The 20,204-nt window shown below is 34.3% G+C and overlaps 2 protein-coding genes across 2 annotated transcripts; one reads left to right on the top strand and one right to left on the bottom strand.

Moving 5' to 3' along the window:
* The first annotated feature begins 11,335 nt into the window (after positions 1-11,335).
* On the top strand, positions 11,336-14,824 carry LOC127256048 (uncharacterized). Its single transcript, XM_051281879.1, has 2 exons — positions 11,336-13,551; positions 13,639-14,824. Exons 1-2 carry the CDS (start codon positions 11,336-11,338, stop codon positions 14,822-14,824), a joined length of 3,402 nt encoding a protein of 1,133 aa, XP_051137836.1.
* Positions 14,825-15,081: 257 nt separating this feature from the next.
* On the bottom strand, positions 15,082-17,904 carry LOC127256409 (uncharacterized). Its single transcript, XM_051282414.1, has 2 exons — positions 15,952-17,904; positions 15,082-15,873 (listed from the first exon to the last, which is right to left on the bottom strand). The coding sequence occupies exons 1-2, from the start codon at positions 17,902-17,904 to the stop codon at positions 15,127-15,129; spliced, it is 2,700 nt and encodes an 899-aa protein (XP_051138371.1). The 3' UTR covers positions 15,082-15,126.
* Positions 17,905-20,204: the final 2,300 nt, after the last annotated feature.

The raw sequence follows: 20,204 nt of genomic DNA, 5'->3' as shown, positions 1-20,204 counted from the left end.
TTTTTTGTTTGTAGTAATACGGTGTGTTGTCTATAGTAATACTGTGTGTTGTTGAGACTATAGCATGCACGTTTTGTTCATATGTTATATTTATATTATATTAACATATATACTATGTTGTTTGTAGCAATATTATATATTGTCCAATAGCACAAGGTGCTGAATTTTAACAACGGCCATAAAACTGAAATTGATTCAAATAGTTTATATTAAAATTAAGCGGTGAATTTTTTATATTAAAATCAAAATTAGTTAATTTTAAATCAATTGATACCAAAATAAAAAATTTTTTCCCCATACTTACATTTATGAAAACCGTACTATTTAAAATAAATTGGGTAAACAAATTGTTGTCGTCCGTCCTCCCATGGCGGTGCTGTTGAACATTTAATTAGTGTCTATCCACTGAACTCTTACCTAAAACATGTGCCCTGACACTTTCCTAATCGGATATTGTAAATATATATTTTTCATTATTTAATTTTTAAGAGAAAAATTACTTAAATCCAATTGTCTGAAAATTGTACGGTTCTATTTATGAATTTTCATTTTATAGTTATCAATTAAAAAATAATAATTAATTAATTACTATTTTTATTTTTTTATTATATTAAAAATTACTCTCTCCGTCCCACATATCATGTCCATGTTGTCATTTCTGTCCGTCCTATATACCATGTCATTTTCCTTTTTTGGAAAATAATTACAAATTTTAATCTCATTTTAAATTTTTTATTTTTTCAATTTTTTTAATTAAACTAATTAATTATCTTAATCTTAATTTATAATTATTTATATTATCGGGTAATTATTTTCACTAATATATTATTAATTATCTACACCCCTCCTAAAATACCGTATCTACAGTGTAACAGACATGGTACGTGGGACGGATGGAGTATATATTTAAAATATCGCTTCAATTATCTCACGAATCTAAGTAAGAATTTAAGAGGCCAACCCCCAAATTTTATTTATATTTATAATATAGATATTATTATTATTATTATTATTATTATTATTATTATTATTATTATTCTACTAATTTACCCCTCTCCCCCTCCAATACTAAAATTATACTTCATTATTCCAATTAAAAATTATTTATTTCGTCCCAAACAAATTGTCTTTTTTTTTTTATTTCTATTTATTTTAAAATACTTGTTCTATTTCTTTTATTTAGCAAATATATTCGTCACTTTATAACAAAAATATTCTTATTTTTTCAAAATTATTCATAATTATTATTTTAACATACTTTTTTTAAAATTATTCAAAAAGTAAGAGTAATTAGTTAGTCTTTTACATTTACTTTATACATATTTTTAATTAAATACTATTATTCTTTAATTCTCAAGTCAACATCCAACAAAACATCTTTTATGAGATGGAAAGAGTAAAAATTATCACTTTATTATACTTTATTTTTTCATTTTCAGTAACAAAAAAAACAAGGCAATGTTAAATCGATAAAAATATTCCAGCTTTCAACCCCTTAAGTTGGGAAACTAATTTCGACATATTTATAAAATACCAAACATTTATTTCAATTTAAATTTTAATACTCTATCCGTCCACGGCCAATTTATATATTTTGTCATTTTAGTCTGTCCATCGCAACATATTTATTTCATTTTTTTTTTAATAAATGTATCTTCCACTAAAATATAAAATTACCATACATTTTATATAATATTACACAAATACCATCAAATAACACCACTTAATACCATAAATATTAAATGGTATAATAGTCTTTATGTATATTAATTGTACCACATATCAATGTAATACTAATATACTAAAATCTACGTACAAAAAATAAACAGATAGATAGAATGTGGACTAAGGGATAATTCAAATTTTCAAATTCTAACTTTAAAACCTGTAACAAACATCCCCCCACAATTCTTATAATTTATAAACTACACAAGGTTTTATTATATCTTAAAAATTATTACTTTATTTGTCCGCCTCTAAGGATTACATTTATATTTTGAATTATTGTATTTAATATTAAAAAGTATCTTTATATTTGTATAATTTTTTGTACAAATATCATTGTATCAGTATTATAAAACACTAATTGAAGTATTTTTTTAATTTTTTCTTAATTTGTACTGCATTTTGATATAATAATTAATATTCAAAAATCAACACGCAAAAAGTAAATGAAACCCGCTAGACGGAGATAGTATAAAAAAACTTTATACTCCTTCCGCCCCTTAACAATCTATCTATTTTTCTATTTTAATCTATCTCATAACAAAATATCTATTTCTTTTTTTTTAGTAACAATATTTTCCACTGACATTAATAATGTCCTTACAACTTATAATATATTACACAAATATCATTACATTTATGTCACACAATACTAACAAGGTTATTTGAGTATTTTCTACTTTATTCATATCATATCATGTGCAAAAAAACAAACGGATACATAGATAAGGGACGTAGCGAATATTTAAAAATTTTATACTACCTCCGTTCCGAAAAAAGAGTAACATTTATTTTTTGCACGTAGATTTTGAATATTAGTATTATATTGATTTATAGTAAAAAAAAAACAAAAATGCCCTAATTAAATTGTGTGATAAAAAATAATGATATTTGTATAATATATTAAAAATTCTAGATGTATTATCTATGTTAGTTACATAATAAATTACTAAATTATAAAATAATATTTGTTTTAAAACAAACAAAAATAAAAAATAATATTGTTGTTAGTACAATATTTTTAAATCCTTATAAGAGCCCCATAACACCTGTCTTTCCACACCCGCCAATTGAATTACGCCATTTAATGCTTCAAAAAGGCCACGTAACACCGGTCTCTTCACTCTCACCAATTGAATTATGTCATTTATTTATTACTCCCTCCGTCCCATGTATTACCGTAGATACATAAATTTAGGTAAAATATAATTAGTAAGTAATTAAAAAATATATTAGTAAAAATAATTATTATTTACTAAAAATAATTATAAATTAAAATTAAAAAAAATTAAATTTTAAATTTTAAAATATGATTAAAGTGTATAATTAATTTTTAAAAAAAGCAAATGATAAATTATGTGGAACGGACGAAAATAGAAAATAGAGACAAATTATGTGGGACGGAGGGAGTATTTTTTTTTTTTTTTGAATTTTATTTTATATATTATTAGAATTTAATTTCTGTTTAATTACGAACTTTCTTTCTCTTGGCAGAACACACAATGGGTCTCATTTTAAGAGATTATGTTATAAAATACATTTGGTACAAACCTTTCAACCCATAAAAATTATAAACAATTTTGTATATATTTTTATATAAAATATTATACTATATTTTTTTTTAAAAAAAAATTATTTTAAAAATATCAAAATATACATAGTTAAATAATTTCAAATGAAAAAATCTTAAAAATGCAAAACTAAAATCCTAGAAATAAATCCATATTGTTGTCTATGATACACACATTTGAAAAAAAATTGTAATGTCTATTAATACTAAATTTTAAATATATTATATCTAATATTTATTTTATTATACAAAACATTACATTCAAATACTAAAATTTTTATTATTTATAAAAAAAATTAAAAATATTTGGTCGTGGTTTATTGATTTGATTTTTTTTTTAATTTAAATAGTATTTTAATATAATATTTTATAAAAAAATATGTATTTTTATTAGAATTCATACAAAATAAATAATAATAATTTCAATTCAAAATCATAAAAAACAAAAATCATAAATAAAATTAATTTAAAATGATTAATTTTAATTTTTATTTAAATAATATTTTTGATATAATGTTTCGTGAGAATTAATAGTAGTATACTTTATTAGAAATGTATAAAATAAATAATTTTAATTTTAGTTTAAAATAATAAAAAAGACAAACCGCATCTTGTCGTGCAAAAATTGAATGTTGCCACAACATATGGAATGCGACCTATTATTCTATATTTAGTTATATATATATATATATATATATGAATATTGGTTGCTACACTCAAACACGGTATGCTCTATATTTATTTTTTTATTAAATGTTCTAAAGTTTTATTACACATTCTTATTGCTTTTAATAATTATTTATATAAAAAGGAACAAAAAATTATGCATTACAAAACAAGAAGATAAAAAAAAACACACTACTCATGTTCATTGTATTTTATTTCTTGTTTTTATCATGAATGACTTTTAATATTTAATTTTTTTAAATAATATATTTTTATAATTTTTTTTGTCTTCAAAACTAATTTCACATTGTTAATATTTTATTTATTTATTTTTTGGGTAAAAATCGTCATATCAAAACTTTTATTTTCATTAACACTATGACATCAAAAAATTTGGGATTCTTTTAATGGTTTTATTTTATATTTTGGTTTGAATGTAATATTTTATGTGAGAGAAACAATCTCGATATGTCTTGTATAATTTCAAATCTAATATTATTTATATTGTACGATTTTTAATAAAAATATATTATTTTTATTCCAAATACTTTTGCAATTTTTTTTTTTTTTTTGATTTGTCTATACTTTTTCTATATTTGTTAAATATGTTTCAATTTAATAATTTTATCAAAAATAAAAATACTTGAAAAAAATATATATATTAAACATATATGGATTTCTTTATTAAACATATATATAATAAAAATACTGTCATGTTTTGTTGCACAAATTTTAAACTGAATACGTATTAATTAATATTTTCTTTTATATTTGATAAATTAAATATATGGATTTCTTTATTAAAGTTAAATTTTTTATTTTTTTATAACAAAACATAATAATAATAATAATAATAATAATAATAATAAAATTTGAAAAGGAGAAGAACCATAAAAATTGATTTGAAATACAAATTAAATATACCCACAAATAATGGTGAATGGATATATATATAGGAAAACGACACGCATTGAGAATAAAAGCTTTTATTATTATTATTATTATTTGAGAATAAAAAGATTGATTATTTGGTAGTGTGTGATGAGAGCGACGGTCACCGGACGGTGACAGCGACAGCTATTGTCCTACCAGGGTGCTTTTATCATTTTTAATACTACTCCGTCCTAAGGTCTTATTTTCATATACTTTTAATTTTTTAATATTATATTTATTCGGCTCTAAGAATTTTATCTACATTATACGTGTTAATTTTTAAATATTAATTATTATATCAAAATATAATATAAATTAAGAAAAAATTATAAAAATATTTACATTAGTGTCTTAATTTATACATTTTTTCCATTTTTATTTGTTTTGTAACAATTGATATTTTTTTATTTTGTGTAAAATTTATTAAATCAAAATATATTTAACAAATATAAATCAAACTTAATTAACTATATAACATATAACATTAATTAATGTAGGATCTATACAAAATTCTTTTAGTTCTATTTCTCTTATAAAAAAAAAAAGAAAAGAAAAGAAAAAAACAATTTTTTTTTCTTTTTATCTAATTGTATAATTTACAATCAATATAATAATATTTTTTTAAAATAAAATAATTTCAATAAATAAAACATTAAATTTAAATTTAAATTTAATTAAAAAATATTTTAACTTTTATTTCAATATTTCGTCACATAAAATAGTTAAAATAATATTTTATTATATATATTATATTAATTAATCACACTAATTAATTATATAAACTATTTTTTTAAAATTCTGCGCTAAAAAAAAACGTGATTAATTTCGCGGGATGGACGGAGGGAGTAATATTCAGGAAAAATAAAAATAAAAATAACAAAAAAGCCAGAAAGCCAATTACTGCTTATTAAATTGAAGACGTTTCGATCGGTCATTTGGGGATGACTTGGAAAAATATTTCGCGTTTGTTCGAGAACTAATTGTACAGGTAATTTGTAGGATAATTTGAATATTGTAGGTTGGTAACCAAACAGATCCTTCGTTATCGCGCCGACGCGTGCAGCAGTAAATTGGCCTAGGGCTAGATAGATAAATAGAAAGATATCCTTTAAACTAACATACCTTTTTATTGCCACTGCGGGTCCCACTTAAATAACATAATAATTACATTGATTAGTTAATGAAATGTAACTAGACAATTAACACATGTATTTTTTTGGGTTAGAGTGATGCTCCACACAATTGAAGATGACTTTTCAAAACTTTGAAAATATTAAATTTAAAAAAAATACTCCTTCCCTCCGTCCCATAAAAAAAAAGAATTTATTTTCATTTTCGTCAATTCCAAAATAAAGATACTAATTTTTAATTTAGTAATTATATTACTTACTTAACATAATAAATATTCTTTCACAAATGTCACAATATTTATATTATACAATACTAATAAGAATATTTTCGTCTTTTTCACTGTAATATAATACTAATATTTAAAAATTTACGTAGAGAAAACAAATGTTACTTTTTATACGAGACGAATGGAGTACTATACTCTATTAGTCTGGAATGATTATATCATATTCTTTTTAAATGTCATTTAAATTTATATATAATTTATTTATAATAAACAAATTTTCTCATTATTTTTTCTACTTACATTGTTACTTTATTATTAATTTTTTTGTAATAATTTTATACTTCATCCGTCTTATTGAAATGTTACCATTTTTTATTTTTGTCTGTCCCAAAACAAAGTTACTATTTTCTAGTTTAGTAATTGTACTACCTACCTAACATAATAAATACCCTTTCAACTTACAATATATTACACAAATGCCATTACTTTTATATTACACCATACTAATAGGTGTATTTTTGTCTTTTTTTTATTACAATCCAATATAATACTAATATTAAAAAATATATATATAAAAAGCAAATCCTTGTTAAACAGATGCAAAATATTTTATTTATTTATTCTACTATATTTAATATTTGGGTCAATGGTAGTTATTTGTTTTATATCCATCAAGATATCATTTGTAGATAAAAGGGAATGGATTGATAAGTAAATAAATAAATGTGGGGATACCAAGAAAAAAGGAAGAACTGCATAATCAGCAAAGCATTATTCGTAATTTCACATTTGCCGGATTCTTTTTATTCTTTATAATCAGCAAAGAACTTTTTTTTTATGGCATTATTTAAAAGTTTAAAATATCTTTGATGTGTTTGATTTTGGATTTTGTAGATTCTGATTTTTGTTATAGTTTAGCTGAAACAGTAATTAGAGGTAATATTTTGTACATAAATTTTGTATGTTTTAATTGAAAACAACAAAATTATAATTGTAGACACTAAAAATATATGTCTAAAATCAATTAAATATCATGTATTTTGGAAGAAAATAAAATTCCAATAAAATAAATATATGGTATTTAATTATGCACATATGTTAATTTTTGTACAATAAATATCAACCATTAATGCAAAATCTGCTTAAAATGGAAGATATCGTACAAATATTACGTGCATAAATAGAGCCATAATAAATTTGGCAGCAAAATAAATTAATCTTGTCAATAAAGGAAGTATATAAATTAATATCTTCCAAACAAGGCAATGATATAAAGATCTTGTCAATAAAGGAAGTATATAAATTAATATCTTCCAAAAAAGGCAATGATATAAAGATTTTGACGAGAAAGGAAGGTGCATAATCAAATCCGTCAAAAATGGAAAACGGCATCCGAGGGAAAAGGAAAGATTATAAAATCTTTCCATCCACGTGGCACCATCCGAAAAGGAAGCCAAGGCCACCCTCCCCTATAAATAGGAGCCTTGGCCAATTCATTTAGACACCGAAGTTCATTTGAAGACTCGCGCAAGGGTAAGTCTCTCTAGACTCTCTGCAATGTTCTTCATTGTTCTTCGTGTCCTTCGAAGCGTTCTTCGTCGAAAAGTCACCGATTTGGACAAATGATCCAATATTGGTTGACGAATCGATGAAGTTAACGTTCTTCGTCGTATGTCCGAGCCGGAGGAAGGATCAAATCTCTCAAAGCTATCGAGGAATCCATCAAAGCCAAGGAAGAGCCTCCAAAGTCGCTCCCAAAGCTTGAAGATGTTCGTCGCGTTCTTCATAAAAGGCGCAAACCAGGCCCTCTTCGATCCAAAAGTCAAAGGGACACGCCGCCAAAAGCGTTATGGAGCACTAAATCTCTCCCTCAAAGATCAAATTCCGTCGGATCATCCAAAGGAGGCATCAATCCGAAGCCGACGATCAAAATCGCCAACATGGATACCAAAGTCCTTCAAAAGCCGGCGAAGTCAAACCGAAGACCAAAATCCCTTCGGATCAAAGAAGCCACCCAAATCCAAATTGGAAAAATGGATCGACCCGGAGAGAGAATCAAAGGATCCGAATAGAGAATAGGACCCGCATTAAATTTAAATACAAATATAATTTGTACAAATTTTGTGTTTATAAAAATATAACACAATTTTTTTGTCTACAGATTTTTGGCACGCCCAGTGGGACATCTCTACCTTTCATCTCTCTTTCCGTCGAATTCTCAAACAATCAATGGCTTCCTACAAAATCAAGACTTCCAATGCTGTGTCGAAAGCTGCTGCTCTAGCCGCCACCGCCAAAGGAGTCGCTGCTACTACATCAAGAACCTCAAGTGCTTCAATGAATGCTGGAGTGATGACACGAAGTATGGCTAAAAGAGTACTGTCATTTTCCGAGGATGCACATCCGAAAATCACAGAGCAAAACTCACTCTATGAGGAGGACGAAAGCTTCAAGAGTACCTCCGCACCGGGCACCCCTCAAGAAGTTGCAACTCGTTCGACCGCATCGAGTTATGCCCCGGTGATGACCACGAACGCTTCAAACATAGAAGACCAACTTGTTGCACTGGCCAAAGTTGTTGAAGGGATGTCTCAACACATGCAGCAACAAGACAATGTCATCGCAAAACTGCTTGCAAAATTGGACAAGCCGGAACCAACCAACCAGAATGCTTCGGAGGCCCAAAATGAAGCAGAAACATCCATGGATCAACGCCACGGTAAAGAAAAAATGGCGGGACCAATGCCGTTTCAAACATCATCTGACTCTTTCATCCATCTATCCCAACTTGACGAGTATATCAAAGGAGCTCTCAAAAGGGAGTTTGAAGGAAGTTCAAGGCCAACAAATATGTATGCCAAGCCTTACACTTCAAGGATCGACGCCCTCAAGATGCCGTTGGGATATCAACCACCAAAGTTCCAACAATTTGATGGCAAAGGCAACCCAAAGCAGCATGTGGCACACTTCATGGAAACATGCAACAACGCTGGGACATACGGCGATCTCTTGGTAAAGCAGTTCGTACGGTCATTAAAAGGCAACGCCTTCGACTGGTATATCGACCTGGAGGCTGGTTCCATCGACAGTTGGGAGCAGTTGGAGTACGAGTTCTTGAACCGGTTCTACAGCACAAAAAGGACCGTCAGTATGACAGAACTCACCAATACTCGTCAATGGAAAGATGAACCAGCAATCGACTACATCAACCGCTGGAGGAGTTTGAGCTTGAACTGCAAAGACCGGTTGTCTGAGGCCTCCGGTATAGAGATGTGCGTCCAAGGAATGCACTGGGGGTTGAAATACATCCTGCAAGGGATCCGACCCCACACTTTCGAAGAACTTGCTACCCGCGCTCATGACATGGAGTTAAGTATGGCTTCAAGCGGGATGCACGGACCACCAGTTCAAGAATCTTCAAAAGCAAAAAGATACGAAAGATATGATGCCGCAAAGAAGGGGAACAACGCCCCTATCAAATCTTTTGGAAAAGAAGCCTTGGCCATAAAAGCGACGACCAAAGCACCTATGAAGATCCAAAGTAAAGAAAAGGAAGTTGCAAGGAAAAGACAATCAACTCAGACAGAAAGACCGCCAAGGCCAACCCTTAAAGAGTTGCAATCCAAAACTTATCCTTTCCTGGATTCTGACGTCTCGGGAATCTTTGACGATCTACTCAGAGAAAACCTCATTGAACTTCCGAATTCAAAAAGACCGGAGGAAGCTGGAAAGGTTGATGACCCAAGATATTGCAAATACCATCGTGTCGTAGGACATCCCATCCATAACTGTTTCATCTTTAAAGACAAAGTCATGGAGTTGGCTCATGAAGGAAAGATCACCCTTGAAGACGATTCTGCTTCTGTTAATGTCACTTCAATCATGTTCGGGTCTCTCGAAGTTGACATAAAAGACAAAGAATCATATTGTCTCACTACCGAGAAAGGTGGCAAGGCGATCAGAGACAAATCGAGTGAAGAATGTGCCACGATAACTTTCACTGATGAAGATTTGGTGTTAGGATCCAAACCCCATAATCGTCCATTACTGGTCATGGGTTATATCCATGAACAAAGGATTAACCGGATATTCTTAGACGGAGGAGCTGCAGTCAATGTCCTTCCTCTATACACATTGCAAAAATTGGGAATACCAGTAGATCAGTTATTCGAGAGTCGTATGACAATACATGGATACAATCAAGAGGGGCAAAGAGCACTTGGCACCATAAGATTGAGACTCTTAATCGATGAAATGGAAACTAACCCTTTGTTCTACGTGATAGACGCAAAGACATCTTTCAACGTTCTTTTGGGAAGACCATGGATACATGAGAATGGTGTAGTTCCATCAACGTGGCACCAATGCTTCAAATACGCTCAAAATGGAGTGACAAAGAAAGTTCTTGGAGACACAAAGCCATATGCAGAAGCCGAGTCACACTTTGCGGACGCCAAATATTTCTCTACAGAAGCAAAAAAATCCAAGGTACATGAAGATGTCAAAGCACCACAACCAAACTTGGGGGCAAAGTTAAGAGATAAAGAAAAAACACCTGCCTCAGGTTCTGCAGACTCATTAATTGAGCCTCTAAAAGATTTGACTCTTCCGAAGACCTCACTCAACCCAATCCCCCCATCGCAGACAAGGAATGGAAAAGAGGAAAAAATAGAGGCTATGCGATTGCAAAAGGACAAAAGCTTTGGCCCAAAAGCCTACAAACTTCTCACAAAAGCTGGATATAATCCAAATGAGGAATCACTGCTGGGAAAGTTACCACCACAGACAACCCAAGGTTCGAGGGCTGGTCTTGGGTACATGCCACAAGCTCCCGTACGCATCGCTATCAAAAGGGCTGCAAATCATCATATCACCGAAAGCGAGACTTTGTCTTCCAATTCACCTCAAAAGGGGAAGAATGCAAGAGTATCGGTTTTCGAGAGGCTAAAACCTTCTGTCTTCACAAGGTTAGGACCAAAGATCAATAAAAGAAAAACAAGACGAATTCCACATCAACAAAATATGTGGAGATGGATGAAGAAATCAAGAGCCGCTTTCCATCCCGCATGACGCGTCAAACAAAAATGACGATACATTGCGGTAAAGTTTTAAAGGCTAAATGGCAAACCGTTGTCTTCACCAAACCCAAAGAAGATAATGAAGAAAGTGTTGCATCATCCTGCTACATCACTGAAGGGGGAGAAGAAACAATGATTGAAGAAGATGCAGGAAATGCACCCGCCGCGCTCGAAGAAGGTATCAAAGCTGCAGTGGACGAGTTAGAAGAAGTCAACTTGGGAAATGAAGATCACCCAAGACCTGTCTATGTCAACAAAGAGCTGGGTGAGGATGATATGAATGCCTACATCCGACTTCTCAACGAATTCCAAGATGTCTTCGCTTGGTCATATAAAGAAATGCCCGGCTTAGACCCGAAAGTTGCGGTCCACCATCTAGGTGTGAAGAAAGGAGCTCGCTCTGTGAAGCAAGCACAACGAAGATTCCGTCCTGAACTCATCCCTCAAATAGAAAATGAAGTCAACAAACTCATTGAAGTGGGGTTCATCCGGGAAGTCAAATACCCCCAATGGATTTCCAATATCGTGCCTGTAAAGAAAAAGAATGGACAAATCCGAGTTTGTGTGGATTTCCGAGATTTAAACGAAGCATGCCCAAAAGATGATTTTCCTTTACCCATAACTGAATTGATGATTGATGCAACGACAGGACATGAAGCGCTTTCTTTTATGGATGGATCATCTGGATATAACCAAATTCGTATGGCACCTGAAGACGAAGAGTTAACCGCCTTTCGTACACCGAAAGGTATCTACTGTTACAAAGTTATGCCTTTCGGATTGAAAAATGCTGGGGCAACCTACCAAAGAGCAATGCAAAAGATCTTTGATGACATGCTACACAAAAATGTAGAGTGCTATGTTGACGACTTGGTTGTCAAATCCAAGAGAAAAGAAGATCACCTGCAAGACTTAAGAAAGGTTTTTGAAAGGTTGAGGCGCTACCAATTAAAAATGAATCCTCTCAAATGCGCTTTTGGAGTCACCTCCGGAAAATTCCTCGGATTCATTGTCCATAGTCGTGGAATTGAGATTGAACAGGCAAAGATAGATGCCATCACAAAAATGCCTGAGCCTCGTAACATCCACGAGCTAAAAAGCTTACAAGGAAAATTAGCATATATAAGAAGATTTATCTCTAACCTCGCTGGACGATGTCAACCTTTCAGCCGAATCATGAAGAAGGGAGTGCCTTTCCATTGGGATGAAGCATGCAAGAAGGCATTCCAAAGTATCAAAGACTACTTGACAAAACCACCAGTGCTGACAGCCCCAATTCCTGGACATCCGTTGACGCTTTACATCGCTGCACAAGAGCGTTCAGTTGGAGCTTTGTTAGCACAGGAAGCCAATAAAGGGAAAGAAAATGCCCTTTACTACCTCAGCAGAATGATGACACCAAATGAACTAAACTATTCACCGGTGGAAAAGACATGCTTGGCGCTCATCTTCGCCATAAAAAAGTTGAAGCATTACTTCCAAGCGCACACTATCCGGTTGGTGTCCAAAGCAAATCCCTTGAAATATGTCATGTCAAAGCCTGTCCTTTCTGATCGACTCGCGAGGTGGTACCTGCAGCTGCAACAATTCGAAATCATATATGTACCACAGAAAGCTGTAAAAGGACAAATATTGGCTGACTTCCTTGCTGATCATCCCATCCCTGCTGAGTGGGAGTTGTCTGACGACTTCCCTGATGAAGACGCGCTTTTTCTCGAAATCACCCCACCATGGAAAATGTATTTTGACGGCTCATCACACAAAAATGGAGCTGGAGCCGGAGTAATATTTGTCACATCACAAGGAGAAGTCCTTCCATACTCTTTTGCCTTAAAAGAAAAGTGTTCAAATAATGTGGCTGAGTATCAAGCACTCATCCTCGGCCTAAAAATGGCGGTAGATATCAAGCAACGCCAACTTCAAGTATACGGGGATTCCAAGCTGGTTGTAAATCAAATCACTGGAGAGTTTGAAGTGAAGAAACCAGAACTAATGCCTTACTTAAAGTATGCTAAGGCACTCATTGAGTTACTCGGGGATGTCTCTATTGAATATGTCCCAAGGAAAGAGAATGGGCAAGCCGACGCCCTGGCTAAATTGGCATCGACTCTATCCATCCCGGATCAACAGGTGTATATTTCGATACGCAAAGTTTGGGTGGATTCCTGCAAGTATGAAGAAGAAGAATGTGTTGATAAAGAAGTAAATCACCTCATCGAGGTGTTTGAAATTGAAGAAGAAGAAGAAGATTGGCGGCAACCAATATTAGATTTCTTAAAATATGACAAGCTCCCGAGTGACCCGCGCAGACGAGCAGATATCCGAAGAAGAGCTGCACGCTACGCCTACTTCAACGGCATACTCTATCGTCGGTCGTTCGAGAACATGTTCCTTCGATGCCTCGGCAATCATCAAGCCAAACAAGCTATGGAGGAAACTCATGCCGGAATCTGTGGAGCTCATCAAGCTGGCCCAAAGTTACACTTCCGAATAAAGAGGATGGGGTATTATTGGCCAACCATGGTTAAAGACTGTATAGAATTCGCACGGAGCTGCCAACCGTGTCAATTCCATGCTAACTTTATCAATCAACCACCGGAACCATTGCACCCAACTATTGCTTCGTGGCCATTCGATACCTGGGGCATGGACGTTGTAGGACCACTCACAAAGTCGTCCGCTGGACATCTCTATATCTTGGCCGCAACAGACTACTTCTCCAAATGGGCAGAAGCAGTTCCTTTGAAAGAAGTCAAAAAGGAGACGGTAGCTGACTTCATACGAGTCAACATCATTTACCGTTATGGAGTTCCTCGGTGTATCATCACTGATAATGGAAGATCTTTTGCCAATACTCACATCGACAAGCTTTGTGAAAAGTTTGGCTTTCAACAAAAGAAGTCCTCAATGTATTATGCACCGGCAAATGGACTCGCAGAGGCATTCAATAAAACACTTTGTAACTTGCTGAAAAAGGTTGTCTCCAAATCAAAAAGAGATTGGCATGACCGCATCGGTGAAGCTTTGTGGGCCTATCGTACTACATTCCGCACTCCAACACAAGCGACACCATACTCACTTGTATATGGGGTCGAAGCTGTCCTCCCATTGGAAAGACAAATTCCTTCACTAAGGATTGCTCTCCAGGAAGAATTGACGACTGAAGAAAATGTCAGATTAAGACTCGAAGAGCTAGAGGCTCTCGACGAGAAAAGACTACAAGCTCAACAAAGACTGGAGTGTTATCAAGCACGATTGTCTCGAGCTTACAATAAAAAAGTCAAATCACGATCCTTTCAAATTGGGGACTTGGTTCTTGCTGTGAGAAGGCCCATTGTGATCAACTTTCGTTCGGGAAATAAATTTTTATCCAAGTGGGATGGACCCTACGTTGTCACTCAGGTTTACACGAATGGTGCATACAAGTTGACATCTCAAGACGGACTCCGGATAGGGCCAATCAACGGGAGGTTCCTCAAAAGATATTATGCGTGAGACCTTCAAATCAAATCAAGACTCCTTAGCATGAGGATAAACTGCAAAATAACAATAAAAGCAAATTCAAGTTGCTTTGAACTACGTTATGACTTGATCCCTTTACCGGGTACGTAGGCAGCTTGAGATATACCTTCAAGTTCAGTCAAATAAATAAAGAAATAAATAAATAAGTGATAAAGGATTTGGGTGAAAAAAAAAAAAATGCTCAAAAAAAAAAAATATATATATATATAAAAAAAAAAAGAAGAGAGAATTTAAATTTATTGATTGGCAATCAAAATGAAGAGTACAAATTGATCTTAAACATTAAGATTATACAACTCTTCTTTGCTAATATCCAACAACTCTTCTAAGCTTTTTAAGTATTCTTCGTCTTGCGCGGGGACATTCTCTACAGCGGCGAGTTCATCCTTGACTTCAACAATTTGAATGGTGATATTCTCATTAACTCCTTGACGTCGCTTAATAAGGGAAATATTCTCTCTTTTTTGCTCTTGTAAAGAGCGAAGCTTCACGTCAATATTCTCCACACACCCCTCTAACTCCTTAATAGCTTCGCACTCCTCAACATGCCTCGTCTCAAGGTGCGACAGTCGATCTTTGATCTCGGAAATCTGTTGGTTACGAGCCGCTAAGGATACGGCGTCGATCGAGTCAGAACATGCCTCATCAAAAGATGCAGCGTCATCAAAAAGGGCCTTGACTCGGTCCTCAATATGAGAAATGTCAGAATACTGAAAGCTTTTCATTGATTGGAGCACTACATCAACCTCGTCCTTAATCGAGGAAAGCAAACGAGCTGGTGTCCTCAAAAGCTTACCCCGAAGATCCGACCATACTTTTCCTATATATTCGCGTTGGATCTCTTTCACAAAATTCGCGCCACAGAATTCTGAAACCGCGGGCACAACGGAATGAACAACTATTGGCTTGGTTGGAGCATCCTTTACTTGCTTATTGCAAACACCTCTGCTTTCTCCAATCACCTCAACAATAGAATCTCGGCTCGCCATCTTTTCATCCATACTCGGGATTCTTTGCTCCAACTGAAAAAGGGGATAAAAAAAAACGGATCATGTCAAAAAAAAAAAAAAAAAAAAAAAAAAAAGAGAGATAGAAGTTACCTCTCTCGCGAAATTGCTCGAAGAATGGTGTCGGCTCGAACGAGGACTTGACGGGTTGATGATATGAGGATCTCGACGAGCTCGCTTCCAATGAACATCATGCTCACTACTACTTCGTTCAGAGACAGAGGGTACCGCCCGCTTTGAAGAACCGACATTGTGAGTACTTGAATTTCCATTGTTCCTCTCAGGAACACCCGAGATAAGTAGCGGCATTTTTCGAGCTTTATCCGATGGCTTGGTCTGATCGGTGGTCTTTTGTACCGGCGGGATATACTTATCCAAGAAAGACCCGCAAACTTGAGTCCACCACTTCTTGTATACGTCGGAAGAAAATCCCCTCGGAATCGCAGGAATGCGTGGAAGAATAACTTCGGCTGAAGATTTCAAGTAAGTACTTTGGTGCCAATGTTGATAGCCTTCCTCAAAAGCGCAGCAACGGACGTCTTTCAAAAGAACTCCGGGAATCTCTTGGAAAAAACCAAATTGACGGCAAAAACGGTGGGGACTATACGGCTCCACGAAGCATCGAAATCCATCCCGCAAAGTCAGAAAACAAGAGCGAATGGAGATGAAGTATTCTTGCTCGTAGTCTTCGCGCTTCCCGTCATCAACAAACCGTACGTCGAAATCTTTCGTGATCATGGTGCAAGCCCAACGAAAGTAGTCACCACGTAAAATCTTCCGGCATGCAACATCTGCTCTATACGCACGAGCACTAACAGCCCCGGAGTGCTTCACCATCCCCGGACCACGGATTCCCTTCCATACGCCGTAGTGGGTCTGAAAATACTCAGCGATCCATCCGGTCAAAAAGTGGAGAGGAATTGTCGACCGAACTTTCCCAGGACATGATGAATCTGCGATCTGGTTTAGCCCCTTATAAATACTGGTTAAGACTGGAATGGCCAAGCTTACTGGAAATCCCGACGCTAGGACACTTGCCATCTTGAAAGTCGAAGGACGTATCAAACCAACATCGTCGAGCGGAAGCACAAAGATGCAAAGCCAACAAGAAAGGAACGCTGCGAGGAAAGTCTCCTCAAGGTGCTCCCGTCCAACTTTGAGTTTGGCAAAAGATGACTCCTGCGCCTTCGACCATGGCTCGTGGGCACCAATCTCTCCGGTAGGATTGTAAGTCGCATCAGGCCGAGAAGAACGAGTAGACTCCTTGCCACGACGAATTTGAGGACGCTCGTATTTGACGGTCTTTTCGCACCAAAAAGAAATCCAGTCGGTTGTGCGGACGCCTCGTCGACCTTTGTCACGACTCCGAAGAAGGTGATAGGCATGCAACAGGTATCGGCACGAACGGGGAACCAGCTTCCTATCCTCTTTACTGCCATATAGCTCCTTTGCGCTTGGTACCACCTCTTCGTAAAATGAGCCGAGTATGGGGAGGCCCGCCAAGGACGCCAAGTCACGGAGAGAGATCGACACTTCACCGGCGGCAGTCAAAAGGGTGTTGGTTTTGGGACACCACGCCTCGCAAACGGCCTTGACGATCTCCGGAGAATAGTCGTAGGAGAACAAGGAAGCATAGACCGCATCGTAAATGCATCCTCTCTTTAGTGGAATCTCGCATCGATCCAGCACATCCTCCGCCCATTCCCAATAGCCGGCCACGTACGAAAAGTTGCCATCAAAAGAAGGAAGACCATTCCAAACGCACGCCCCATCCATGATCCGCCGCCCCAAGGTTGGAAGTGGAAGAACATCGTTTGACACGTGTTGATGAAGTGAGGATTGCAAGGTATGCTTTCCGCCAGCGACATTCCGAGACCACGTCTTTGGGAAATTTGGGACCTCCAAGCGAGGGCGAGCAGCTCCGCGTCCTATGAGTGGTGGATGCACCAATAGACGAGTCGCCTTGTCCAGCGGTTGACCTTCAAACTCGCAAATCACCAACTCGGCGTTTCCAGAGGGGGAGGAGACATCCTTGAAGTAAGCCATCTCGTCTACAAAAAAATATATATAAGCAAAGATCAAAAAAAAAAAAAAAAAAAAAAAAAAACAACACAAGAGAAATAAGCCTACCCTAGAATGAGAGAAATCAAAATGTGAGAAGTTGAGAATGATAAAGTTCTCTCATGGTGAGGGGTTTATATAGTGTCTAAAAAAAAATTGAGATATGGAAAGACATGTATAAGGGGAGGAAGAAGATAAGGAAATAAAAAAAAAGGAAGGAAGATAAAAATAAAAACAAAGAATAAAGGAAAGAATATATATATATATATATGATGTGTATATATATATATAATTTTTTGGCAAAAACACCATCCAAAAAAAAAAAAAAAAAAAAAAAATTTGCATAAAAAAAATGGCAAAAACGCCATTTACAAAAAAAAAATCCAAAAAAAAAAAAAAAAAAAAAAAAAATTGCATAAAAAAAATGGCAAAAACGCCATTTACAAAAAAAATGCAAAAAAAAAAAAAAAAAAAAAAATGGCAAAAGAAAAAAAAACGCCATTAAAAAAAAAAAAAAAATTCTTTTTCTATGTTTCGAGACTCGTTCACGCCTTAAACATTTTGCGTCGGCTTAAACAAGTCTCGATGGGGCATTTTGTAGACACTAAAAATATATGTCTAAAATCAATTAAATATCATGTATTTTGGAAGAAAATAAAATTCCAATAAAATAAATATATGGTATTTAATTATGCACATATGTTAATTTTTGTACAATAAATATCAACCATTAATGCAAAATCTGCTTAAAATGGAAGATATCGTACAAATATTACGTGCATAAATAGAGCCATAATAAATTTGGCAGCAAAATAAATTAATCTTGTCAATAAAGGAAGTATATAAATTAATATCTTCCAAACAAGGCAATGATATAAAGATCTTGTCAATAAAGGAAGTATATAAATTAATATCTTCCAAAAAAGGCAATGATATAAAGATTTTGACGAGAAAGGAAGGTGCATAATCAAATCCGTCAAAAATGGAAAACGGCATCCGAGGGAAAAGGAAAGATTATAAAATCTTTCCATCCACGTGGCACCATCCGAAAAGGAAGCCAAGGCCACCCTCCCCTATAAATAGGAGCCTTGGCCAATTCATTTAGACACCGAAGTTCATTTGAAGACTCGCGCAAGGGTAAGTCTCTCTAGACTCTCTGCAATGTTCTTCATTGTTCTTCGTGTCCTTCGAAGCGTTCTTCGTCGAAAAGTCACCGATTTGGACAAATGATCCAATATTGGTTGACGAATCGATGAAGTTAACGTTCTTCGTCGTATGTCCGAGCCGGAGGAAGGATCAAATCTCTCAAAGCTATCGAGGAATCCATCAAAGCCAAGGAAGAGCCTCCAAAGTCGCTCCCAAAGCTTGAAGATGTTCGTCGCGTTCTTCATAAAAGGCGCAAACCAGGCCCTCTTCGATCCAAAAGTCAAAGGGACACGCCGCCAAAAGCGTTATGGAGCACTAAATCTCTCCCTCAAAGATCAAATTCCGTCGGATCATCCAAAGGAGGCATCAATCCGAAGCCGACGATCAAAATCGCCAACATGGATACCAAAGTCCTTCAAAAGCCGGCGAAGTCAAACCGAAGACCAAAATCCCTTCGGATCAAAGAAGCCACCCAAATCCAAATTGGAAAAATGGATCGACCCGGAGAGAGAATCAAAGGATCCGAATAGAGAATAGGACCCGCATTAAATTTAAATACAAATATAATTTGTACAAATTTTGTGTTTATAAAAATATAACACAATTTTTTTGTCTACAATAATATTGAAATTGACATAAATAAAAAGAACAAAACTTATTTATGGGCATAATGATTATATTGGACTACTTGGGTCCAATTTCTTGTCAAAACTTTTTATAAAAGGAACCCATGCATGCAGAAATAAAATTACACACACATATTGAAATCTTCCTCAATTTTAGGTGAAAATAATTTTAACACACAGGAATTAAAAAAATAAAAAATAAATAAAATATATATATGTTTTTTTTTTTTTTTTTCCCAATAATTGGATTTGAATGTTTGAGTTTTTATTAAAAAATATTTTAACACAGAAATTCCAGTGTTCAATTGTTCTACTCTAAGGGCTGTTTGATTCATGGGATTGAGATTTTACGGTAGGATTTATATGTGATGGGATTTATTATATTTAGGATTTGGAATCCCTTTGGTTGGTAAAATGTGGGTGGGATTTATATTTCGTGGATTTGGATTTTTTATATTCTAAATGACATAATTGTCCACTTATGAATTTTATTTATTTTGACAAATTAAACAT

The sequence above is a fragment of the Andrographis paniculata genome, unplaced genomic scaffold, assembly GCF_009805555.1.
Source record: "Andrographis paniculata isolate CXL003 unplaced genomic scaffold, ASM980555v1 Contig55END, whole genome shotgun sequence".
NCBI classification, from domain to species: domain Eukaryota; kingdom Viridiplantae; phylum Streptophyta; class Magnoliopsida; order Lamiales; family Acanthaceae; genus Andrographis; species Andrographis paniculata.
This window is presented reverse-complemented; position numbering and strand designations above follow the sequence as displayed.